The sequence below is a fragment of the Boleophthalmus pectinirostris genome, unplaced genomic scaffold (genome assembly GCF_026225935.1).
Source record: "Boleophthalmus pectinirostris isolate CB_2022bp ecotype Guang Dong unplaced genomic scaffold, ASM2622593v1 HiC_scaffold_19, whole genome shotgun sequence".
Taxonomy (NCBI): Eukaryota; Metazoa; Chordata; class Actinopteri; order Gobiiformes; family Gobiidae; genus Boleophthalmus; species Boleophthalmus pectinirostris.
Genome location: NW_026571140.1, coordinates 21131055 through 21142028, shown reverse-complemented (window position 1 = coordinate 21142028; position 10974 = coordinate 21131055). Strand labels below are relative to the sequence as shown.

The 10974-nt window shown below is 36.1% G+C and overlaps 2 protein-coding genes across 6 annotated transcripts; both read right to left on the bottom strand.

Annotated features, from left to right (window-relative positions):
* Positions 1-57: 57 nt before the first annotated feature.
* vrk3 (VRK serine/threonine kinase 3) lies at positions 58-3691 on the bottom strand. 4 transcript variants are annotated; one of them, XM_055154536.1, is made up of 16 exons: positions 3590-3691; positions 3009-3190; positions 2786-2935; positions 2588-2701; positions 2397-2507; positions 2188-2328; positions 2082-2125; positions 1943-2009; positions 1744-1828; positions 1568-1670; positions 1364-1456; positions 1164-1296; positions 884-1001; positions 757-815; positions 558-662; positions 58-434 (listed from the first exon to the last, which is right to left on the bottom strand). In XM_055154536.1, the coding sequence occupies exons 2-16, from the start codon at positions 3187-3189 to the stop codon at positions 307-309; spliced, it is 1632 nt and encodes a 543-aa protein (XP_055010511.1). In that variant the 5' UTR covers position 3190; positions 3590-3691; the 3' UTR covers positions 58-306. The 4 variants fall into 4 exon arrangements, 3 of the variants coding, with proteins under 3 accessions (XP_055010511.1, XP_055010510.1, XP_055010512.1); XM_055154535.1 differs by having other exon boundaries at positions 2588-2935; XR_008632276.1 differs by having other exon boundaries at positions 323-434; positions 757-835; positions 2588-2935.
* A 448-nt stretch (positions 3692-4139) lies between these two features.
* Positions 4140-10954, bottom strand: rab27a (RAB27A, member RAS oncogene family). 2 transcript variants are annotated; one of them, XM_020941353.2, is made up of 6 exons: positions 10732-10954; positions 6623-6791; positions 5795-5880; positions 5618-5721; positions 5327-5450; positions 4140-5130 (listed from the first exon to the last, which is right to left on the bottom strand). In XM_020941353.2, exons 2-6 carry the CDS (start codon positions 6773-6775, stop codon positions 4935-4937), a joined length of 663 nt encoding a protein of 220 aa, XP_020797012.1. In that variant the 5' UTR covers positions 6776-6791; positions 10732-10954; the 3' UTR covers positions 4140-4934. The 2 variants fall into 2 exon arrangements, with proteins under 2 accessions (XP_020797012.1, XP_055011009.1); XM_055155034.1 differs by lacking the exon at positions 10732-10954 and adding an exon at positions 10576-10719.
* Positions 10955-10974: the final 20 nt, after the last annotated feature.

The window sequence follows — 10974 nt, the reverse complement described above, 5'->3', positions numbered from 1 at the left end:
GACTGACTCATAGTGGTTTAGTGCAATACATTTCACAAACCAAGAACGTGAAGCACACAATTTTAAGATTTTTATTTTTAAAACACAATTCCTTAAAGTAGACAGAAATAACAAAGGCACAAGTTAAAATAATTAATGTTAAATCACGCTTGCCCAGAAGAACAGCTAGTCCGCATGAAATTTAAATTTAAATTCAAAATTTGGCTACTGTATTCTTAACATATAAATATTCCTAAAATGGTAATTTTTACAAATGTGTTAAAAGCAGAGAAATAAAAAAGGGAAATAAACTCAACAAATAATAACTTAACACCACAGCAAATTGTGACTATTAAAACAGTTTGTATTATTTATAACAATGCAACAATATAAACCTGCTAAACAAATACATTCATGTTGAAATTGCATTTGTCCCACTCTCACTTCTCTAAATTCTAAAGGGAAAACACAGGAGCATTTGGAGTTATGAATAAAAAAAAATACTATGTAAAAGGATTATTAGACCATCTGAAATATTAGATCTGCCTAAATGCAAAGAGGCTGCTCCACACACCCACCTAGCTGGTTTAAGGCTGCACTGAGTCCAGACTTCAGAGCTGTGTAGTCTGGCTGCTCACTGTACTCCAGGGCCATCACAGCCGACAAAAAGGACTGAAAAGCATCTTCACCAGCACAAACAAAAGACAGTTAAACGTACATAGTAACACAATGCATATCAAAATGTTTACCACACAATGATCCAAGAATTTGACCCACCAGACACTTTCTTCTTCTCAAAGCAGTGGTACAAAAGGCCAGGTACATCGTTGATATACCTAAATACAAATAAAACAAACTGAATTAAAAGTAAAAACATTGTATTATTTGAGGCCAATTGCTGTACCTTCTTTTCTCTGCAGCAATACGATCAGGTTGGCTCAATGTAGTCCAAGGCAGGGTTCCCGTGTGCCAATACAACATACAGTAACCCAAAGACTGTAGATCACTGCGACGAGATGGAGCTGAAATGTAAGGGTATGCTCAAGCGTTTTTCAGTGAAGTACCCCTATTATATTTGTCTAAAAAAACAACTATCACATCTTCATTTTCTACTGTAAAGATATGTATAAGTGCTTTTAATATTTGAAATCCAAAGAAACATCTGGCATAAATCAGTAACCAACCTGCACCATTGTGACTGTCCAAACTGATGGACTCTACAGCACCCTCATTTGGTGTTCTGCTGCCTTCTCTGTACTCCACATGATGACCACCAGGACAATACCTGAAGGCATGGTTGTATCCTACAAGATAGACCTGAACACAAATCCAGTCCAGTTAGTGTTTAAAAAGGGGTCAATTAAGTAAAAAATATTAAATATACCTGTGACCCTTGTCCTTGATTGATGTAAACATTTTCTGCATTAATATCGGCATGGACATACTCATTTGAATGGATATACAGCAAGACGTCAAGCTGCAATAGAATATATTAACCATGTCACTAATTTCTACTAAATAATTAATAAACATATAAATAGTTTAAAGCTTGAAAATCAACCAATAACAACTAATAAAATGTACTTACTATGCGGCATGCTAGTTGAAGAACTGTAACCTCTGACAAAGACCTATTCTGTTTATTCATTAAAGATAGGAGAGAGTGGCCCATGTTTGGAAAAACCAAAAACCTACAAAAGAAAAAAGACATTTGCTAGTCTTGTGAAATGCCTTGTTAAAATTTTTTACCACATATTACCATACCTGTAAGAGTCTGCATGTAGTCCAAAGCCAATGCATTGAGGAAGTCCAATAAAATCCATCTTGTGCTGTTTGACCCATCTTTCTACTATAAAAAGACAGATGTTATGTTATGCCCAATAAAACACATTTGCTTTGGGTTCACTTTTCATTAGTTTGTGAAAACAGAGTAACACAAATTGCTCTTTCAAGTATGACTTACTTGATGCAGGTTTAGCAGCTCTTTGCAAAAAATTCAGCTCATTAAAGATTTTGCCATCCTTTGCGCCCTAAAAGGAAAGAACAATATGTTACAATATGTTATATCATATCAAGGAGTATTAAGTAGTATTTATACTTACAAGTTTGACAATGTAGTTTGATTCTTTTGCATTTGGTGGTGAAACTAAAAAAAAACACATATTATATGTTCAGTTTAAGATATAATGTATAAAATACAAGTGTTACCTTCATAAATGAGCTCTGTTGTTGCTTGGCTGAGCAATCTGACCAACTTCCACTTTTTTCCATTGGTGTCCATCACCTCTGTCCCTTCATGAAGAGGCTCCAAAGCAGAAATAGCTTTTGTCTTCTTAGATTTCCCTTTCCCTATCATAACAAAAAACAAGGTTAAAGGGTTCTGACCACTGAAAAGGAATGTAATAGGTTGCCCATACCTTTTAAAGGAGACTTTAAATGTGGTGACTTTATTGGTGAAGACAATGGTACTTTTAAAACCTCAGCTTCTCCTGCAATCTCCTCAGCTTTTCTTTTAGCTTTGCCCCTAACTTCAGAAAAGCAAAGGAGACAGAATTTCAACATTGCTCTCAACATTCCCCCAAAAATATGTGTCAGGTGTAATTCTTACCATTTCTGGGCGATTTCGCTAAAGGTGAAGACTCTAAAGCAGCCCCTTGATTGTCAGTTTTAATAGTGACTGAACGAGTCTTTGGGGGCGTAGCTTGGGTCATATTTTTACCTACTGCATGAAATATAAATACGCAAATACAACTATACAATTTTATTAATGCACTGATGTGTAGACACCAGTTTAGCTGAGGCATACCTTCATTTGCATCATCAAAGGAAACATTTCCAGGAAATGTCACTGATGAAGAAGCATCTTTGATACTCAGATTGTCCAGACGAAGTGAGTTACGAGTCTTGTGAAGTGGCGGTCGGGATGACACTATACTAGTGGTAAGAGAAGCTGTAACTGTGAAAAATGAAATGAATATTCAAGTACTTGAGTTAACAGTGCATATATAAAGCCAAATATATATAGTCACCAGCTTTGGGTTCACAAGCTGGACTTGAAGTTGTGCCTTTATACACTAGTGTTGTGGAAGGCAGGGTGGAGGCTATTGGACCAGAAGCCTCAGGACAGGGCAGTTTCTCTCCACAAGTGGGACAAAACTTAAAATCTGGCTGTAGCTTTGTTCCACACTGAGGGCAGAAGTGGAAAGCCATTCTGCAAGCAAACATTTACCAATACATCTAGTCAACATATCCAGAAACTGAAGAAAGTGCAATCAATGCAATATAAGTTAGACGCCTAAAATATTTAACCTATGTGTTTGGGTGGAAACTGATATTTTCTTCTTTCAGCCAGAGAAAACATTTCAATGAGAGTATGTCCGTTAAATATATAATGTAGACTATAGAAATCTGAAGAAATTAAAATGACTTGCACTTTATACTGTCAATTACAAACACGTGTAATGCAAAATGTAAAAGACTGTATCTTAGAATATACAGAGAGTTAGATTAAATTAAAAGAATAAATATACAATGCTAACAATAACTATTAGCTTTTATGAAGTCTAAGTTCAGTTCAAATGTTTGGCTTTCGATTTATTTTTGTTTTTACCCTTTTGCTCTGCTTCTACTTCTGTTTCTGTTTGTTGTCTTCCTTTCTTCCTCTCTTGATAAAATTCGTAGCAGGATTACTCAATTCTGCTCAGGAGCGCCCCCTGCCAGGATTAAACAAATTTTGCGCTCTAGGTCAAGGTGTGTCGCACATACATACTGCGTGAACGTTAGGTCAACACTTTACTTTAGTTACATATCTAAGCCTTGCTGCTCAATTGTCCAAAATGATCACTTCTCTTCTTAGGTTCTCAGTTCAGTTCTCTTCTCATTTGTATTATTTAGGTGTAAAGCAAAGAAAAGCAAAATTACATAAATATATGTTTTATTTTTGGACATATTTAAGATCTTTTTCAAATGAACTGTAAGGTACAATCATAGTAAACTATACCTCAGGGTTTTAATTCTCTTAGTGGAACACAAGTGTATGATGGGGAAGAAATAACATCCCCTACTTTCTTCTCATCTTAAAACTAAAGTATAAATACTTGCTATACATACTTGCAACAACAGTAATTAATGGCGTAATAAAACAGATAATTTGGGAAAAGTAACATATAAATTACATTTATTACTATATTATACATTTATTCGTAGCCACACAGATCTTATTTACAGCCAATAAAAATATTCACATTCTATCCATATTCATTACAGCCTTAGAGAGTTCCAATCCTTAATTTTACCTCTGTTGATTTCTTCTTCTATGTCTTAATTTAGCCATATGTCCCCCAGTACTTAACAATGTTCTAATATTTAGTTTAGTTTATAAGAGAGTGGCTTATTATAAAATTTCAATTCTAATTTAATACAGATTGGACTGTGCTGCAGATAGAGGGTGCTGTTGACAATTTTTCATTTCCTAAATGCAAGACATGGCGAGATTTATCTTAGATTTTGAACAAATGCATATATTACAGCATAGAGGGCAGTTCAGTCAAACACAGAACCATTACTCGCAGCAGAGTCTACAAGGATGCCCAACAGTGGACACATAAGAAGTATAAATATTGTGTAATAAAATATTTGCAGTTGGATTTAAAAAACAAAACAAAACACTTTTAATTGTAATAAAGCATCCAGTATAGGCACCATGTTTAAGGCATGAAAGAAAAAGTATACACCTTCACAAGAAATAAATATCCACCAGTCCCAAAAATACAAAGCTTTTCAAATGATGCATATGACCTGTAATAAAAATGCCCCCCTTCAATAGGCACAGAATGTGTATTGCCACACATTGCAGCATACAAATACATTCTTATGTAAAATGTACATAAAGACACTTGGTGAAATCTTGAACTTGGCTGTTTTCTAATGAACCAGTGGTGGAAGCAGTTCTTTGTTTAACACGTACACTTGTTTTTATCTTGAGTTTCTGACAGGTCTGCGTTTGCGTTTCCGTTTGCTCGAACCGTCCCATCTGGGATCCAGGACTTGTCCACACACCGCTCCATTCTTTTCATGATTAGATCCAACAGAACATCCACAGCCTGGCTCACGTTTTCACCATTGGCAGCACTGGTTTCAAAGTAGGGGATTCTGTGGGACACAAGACCATATAATAAAAATCCTTCCAATGTGTGTATCAGGGCGGGAGCAAGAGCATATCTTATCCAAATATTTGCCTTTCAAGGAGGAACAACTTGGCTTGACATTATCTGTATAGACTTTAGCAAACAGTAAAACCACTACCTCTTTTACAAACGTGGGATAGGTGAGTGCAGGTTAAGCGTACCCGTATTTCTCAGCCAGCTCTCGGGCCTCTTCTTCACTGACCGCCCTCTGATCGGAGAGGTCGCACTTGTTCCCACACAAAACGATGTCTGGATTTTCACAGTATGCATGCATTTGCAACTGACCTGAAAAATATGACTGAATGTTGAATATTAAATTTTGATGCAATCATAAATTAATATGGGAGTGTCTTGTTCTGTTGGGTTATTCTGGGTGGTTTTGTTAGTAGATTAATCAAAGTAAAGCCTCAATTGTAATAATAGCAACATATTTTTTTATTACTCATACATACTCATCCAGTTTCTGACATTCAAGAAGCTCTGTTCATTTGTGAGGTCAAACAGAAGGAGAAAACCCATTGCATCCCGAAAGAATGCTGTAGTCAAACTGCGAAATCTAAAAGCAAACAAAACAAAATGAGTTAAAAGTTGTGGGTGAGCTGTGGCACTATAAGCAGGGCATCTTGTACCTCTCTTGGCCTGCAGTGTCCCACAGCTGCATGTGGATCTTTTGTCCTTTACCTGAAGAGCCATCAGGACCACCGGATTTATAAACCTAGACAAATCAAAAATGTAGAAAGTAAGCCTGTGACAAGCTATGAATGTATACCAGAGACAACAGATTATATGGAAATTACTCTATCCTGTTTAAATATATGTAATATGCAGTCTCTGAATAAATAAAATATAACAATATATCATATTGCCTTTTATGATTCACTCAGTTCTTTAATGAACATGTAGTTAATTTAAGTCAAATGTGTTTCAACAATGTGCACTAGTTTTACATATTTAGTTGCTCACTACTTATTATTGTTATTTGTACTTTAAGATGTTTAAACTTGCAGTACAAAAGTCTAAATATAAACATCTTCTTTTAATTTTGTGAATTATCTCATTTGCCCACAGAGCTCCTCCTGTATGGAGACATGATCTTTAAATAAGAGGTGTACATCCTGGGCATTAGCCACAACCAAGATCCTCCATTTTATTAGATCTCGATAAAATGCAGATAATCCTGGGATACTCTTTGTGTTACTTATTTCACTATTTATTTAAAGTACTATATGGTGTAAGTACTTTTTTGCAATGGCCAACACACACGCTACATGCACAGGTATGTCAGTGTTACAGAATGATCATTATGTAAACTAAAGTTAATATGGTGTTTACTCTTTAGGAGGGTGCTGCAATAGTCATTGTTCAGATCCCTGTTGCAACATTCACAGGAGGCCTTTGTGGCGAGCTCGTTACTTCACAGTTTAAGAGGTCTACAGCTGATTGTACTTCTGACTTACCACACGTTTTTCTCTAAAGTCGATGCCCACTGTAGTGATGAACTTGGAGTTGAATTTGCCATCTGTGTATTGGTACAGGAAGCTGGTCTTTCCTACACCAGAGTCACCCAGAGCCAGGAATTTGATGAGGTAATCGTAGTCCCCATCAGACATTGTGAGAGTGAATGATCTGAAACATACAATAAAATTCACCTCGCAACAACATAAAATATACATAACTGCAGGGGTTATTTCAACAAAGGGTTTTTGTGCGTGCACTATTTAATGGTCATTCAGGATTTAGCACTGCTTTTGGCTAAGTTTTAGTTTATCAGCGACATAAGACTGGAAGGCCACCACAATCTTCTGAAAGAATGAATTCATATCACAGTTTCATTTAATTTATGTTTGTTTATGTTTACAATTTAATTTAGATTCATGCTATATAGTTTAAAATGATTAAAGTGACTCAAGCTGGTTCGTCTGAGAGCACTTATTGATAATGATATTATTATTAATTATTAATGATAGATTTATATAGCACCTCAACATTACATTATTCACTCTACATGCTGTGGTGGTAAGCACTATTGTAGCCCTATGCCAGATTGACAATAGTGAGGTTGCCCATCTACAATACCAAAAAGTTATTTGTCACACCCAGACTGAAACTATTTTCTCCATGAAGATCTGTAAAAAGAGATTTCATCTAAACAAGCACACTGAGACCAACCTGACTGAGGGGTGTAAAGACGTTTCTCTTCCAAGTGTCATTATTTTACACAAACAAGGGTGCAAATGCATAATAAATATACATTCTTGCAGTTGGCACTGGATATCACATTCACCAAAGGCAAATTAAACTGATACAATCTAGCATTTGCACACAGTGCAGAAGCTGCATCAGAGACATTCTTCTACTGATATATTTATTCACACATGGATGAATAGAGTTAAAATACACTGAATAATATGTTTTATTAACAATATATTTCAGGAACAGTTTTTTCAAAATGTTTTTGTTGCACAAATGACCTGTGTAAAACCAAACATGTGTTTAAATCCTTCAGATTGGTTTAGGAAAAGTAACATTTACCTGACTGAGCTTTATACAGCTATAGATGACAACAGACTGAGTATTAGAGTCAAAGGGGTGCTGGACTGAAGCAGTCACAGTAATACTTACAGTTGCAGTAGTAGTAGCTTAATAAACACAGGCAATAACTGGTTCCCAGAATTCCACTTGTGTAAACCTCATCTTAATTTCTGTTTCAGTAATAATATTTTGAGTATTAGTAACCCTTCACATATGCCATGTAATTAATGGAAAAAGGAACTCAAAATCAAAGCATAAATGTTTCACATGACTCTGTGTAAAAGTATTCAGTTAAGTCTTCACATTCTTTCTCAGTAACCCCCACTGACCCTTTCATCTGAGCTTAACATGCGTGAAAAAGCAAGACGCATGATAAATGCACCAAGGCCATGAGCACAAACTGAACCATATATGGAAGAAAAAAAAACATTAAACTACGGAATAAAATATTATTCCTTGCTTATTATATATATATTTTTTTGTTTTATTGTGCTCATTCCTGTTCATTATCAGTAAAGTGGTAATCCTATTACTGCCACATGATCATATGATTTAGTCCATTTTGTTTTGTACTTTGTGCTTCAGTGAATTCAATTTAAAAATATTTTTTGTCCATTTTCCAAGGCCTGTACAGACACATTAAAAATACCAGGACAAACATTATGTTTTTCTAGTAGTTTAAATATTATTGTAAATAACAACAAAATACCTTTCAATACTAAATTCCTAAACCTAAACAAAAATTTGAGATGTACCCATCCGATACTGGTATCAGATATCTGATACCGTAAAATTTGCTGGATTGGACATTGGTTTCCAAATTTTGGTTCAGCCGATATTCTGGTGGAACATATAAATTAATGTAATGGGATTTATTTACTAGTCGTAGTTGGTCAAGAAAGTCTCATAATGTTTTGGATTTGCATTTATATAAAGCTTTTCAGCATTACTGGAGAGATATATAACAGCTACATAAAACATTTGGAATTTGCATTCTCTGCATTCATATCGGTTGATACCGGGTATCAGCACAGTATTGAAATCTGTATCAGAATTGAAAGCAGGATTGGTTCATCCCTAATACTTGTTTGGATTTAGGAAAAAAATTGTCATAGTTTCTTTCTCCTGAAATCTGCTTCAAACCACAGCTTCACTCACAGAGGATTGCTCATGGACATTAAAAGAACAAAGCTGAATGACTGAATCTCGAACACTCCTATTGATCCAGTTCAACTATTAAAGTATTAGACGTTTCACATTTTAAACATGTGAAAAGGATAAGACACATTTCAGAAACCAATTATGTTTCTACATCATGTCATCATGGTTAAGTCAAACCAGATCAATGTTGAGTAAGCAGTTTAGTGTGAATATGTCATACTAATGTTGAGATAAACATAGCTCATAGAATGTGCACAGCATCAAATATCTATGTCTGGAAACAAAAGCAAACTTTTGAAAACACAGACATGTTTTTCTTATCTTTGCAGCTCAAGAGGAAGTAACCAAGATGGCACAGAAAGATTATTTGTATTTAGGCAATAATGAGCAAGAATATCCTGTCCCCATTTCTGACCATTACTTTCTGAGAACTGCAAGGCTTTACTTCGAGACTTCTTTAAGATACATAATTGTAAATGAACTTCAAAGTATTGTATTTAACTGATATCTAAATTGCTGTTACATATTATTTAACTAGAGCCTCATGTTTCCCACATCTTTGGGACAACAGAGCCTTGTGAGCAGTGACTGAGGCATCCCAGGACAGTACACTCCTTTTAGACACAGTCTGAGAGCCGGGCAGCCGTCTTAAACAAACTGTGTCATTCAATTACCTCAAACGAGCTGTAACATCAAGAAAAGTGCTTAAAGAAGCCATTTATTTTCACACAGTGAAAATGTGAGAATACTATAGAAAGCCATAGTGTACAGTAAGCTGTTTGGTTACAGTAGTGCAATACATCAGGCCTGGGTGTCAAATTTTAGTGCTATGAATGTGAGAAGAACTATTTTAAATTATTGTCTTTGTGATACTAAAGGGCAACCATAAAAATGATTGTTTCATAGGTCAATAAAAAATAAATACTAAAAGAATACATGAGAGTTAATTCACATTAATTGAGTAACATATTGTAAAAGTATAATAGGCTAGTTGAATATTTCCTTGTAGGTATATGGACCAGGCTTAGGCTGTCTGTAGAGTAAAACAAAACAGTGCAGCGTGGCAGTGACATGTCTTGTCTAAACAGAGCAGGGAGCAGCTGGTACCTGGAGTGACCACTGTTTGGCAGGTCTGTCACAAACAAAACCAGCCTGCGCTCATTTGTCAAGTGGAAGACCCACCCTGGGCAAGCGTCCAAGTGAGGCCGTCAGTTCCTCTGGAAAATCCGGATTACTAATACCACATAAACATCACCTTAGCTGCTGCTGCACGAGATGAAAAGGATGGAGTTTAATGGTGAACAGAAATAGCTCTACACAAACACTCCACCATATCTGGATTTTATCTGGCTCTTACTAACAGTCTGGCCTCATGGGGTCTTATCTCTAGTTATGACCAGGGTCTGCTGGCCTGGCACTGAATAAGAAGAGGTAAACTCATTCCCAAACTGAGAAGCAAACACTTAAAATCAATTAAGTGAAACAGAAAAAATAATGACCCTCAGCTGTTCCTCATGCGGTTGTCAAGATCAAGTGACCTCCCTCATAGAAAATCAGGACTATTCCACTTTGCCAAAAACAAGAGGTACTTTATAGAGCAAGAAACAGGCTGCCAATGTTGCTACATGTTGAGTTGAAAGAAGCGTTGTGAAACTGAGGGTCAATTGTCTACTGAGCAAGAGGAAAAACATTGTTTCAACACAGCATACATCCTCACCTAAATGATGAAGCCAGTGATGGGGATCCGTACATTTATTAAGGAAAATGTAGCCAAACTTTTAAATTTTATCTTCAGGGTGCGCTCAAATTGTTGCTACACGTACCGCCTGACATTTCCTGAAAAGAGTTAGTACTAAAACAAGCCTATACTCACCAGCCCCGCGGCCTCTGTTTCTTATATTCTCCGAAGTGTTTTCTCTTGAGTAAAACTATTCACTACTTTCTTTGTGAACTGCAGTTGAAAATTACTTTCTCCGTCTCCTCGGGGCCATTAGTGACATGAGAGCGACCTCACTTGAGTGCGCACTACCTACACCTTCCTCCGGGTGCACAGCAGCTCCACCCCTCGCGGCTTTAGCTGTGATGATGGAGGAAAAAAAAAAACAACCTTTCGCTT

What these genes read in the sequence shown, in the direction of transcription:
- vrk3 (XM_055154535.1), bottom strand. Translation starts at nt 3,189, where the DNA reads ATGGCTTTCCACTTCTGCCCTCAGTGTGGAACAAAGCTACAGCCAGAT. An exon ending in AGCTTGTGAACCCAAAGCTG is followed by an intron (nt 2,936 to 3,008) that starts GTGACTATATAT and finishes CATTTTTCACAG; the next exon opens with TTACAGCTTCTCTTACCACT. An exon ending in ATCAAGGACAAGGGTCACAG is followed by an intron (nt 1,297 to 1,363) that starts GTATATTTAATA and finishes ATTTGTGTTCAG; the next exon opens with GTCTATCTTGTAGGATACAA.
- rab27a (XM_055155034.1), bottom strand. Translation starts at nt 10,610, where the DNA reads ATGTACGGATCCCCATCACTGGCTTCATCATTTAG. An exon ending in TCACTGGCTTCATCATTTAG is followed by an intron (nt 6,792 to 10,575) that starts GTGAGGATGTAT and finishes TGTATGTTTCAG; the next exon opens with ATCATTCACTCTCACAATGT. An exon ending in GAATGTCAGAAACTGGATGA is followed by an intron (nt 5,451 to 5,617) that starts GTATGTATGAGT and finishes CATATTTTTCAG; the next exon opens with GTCAGTTGCAAATGCATGCA.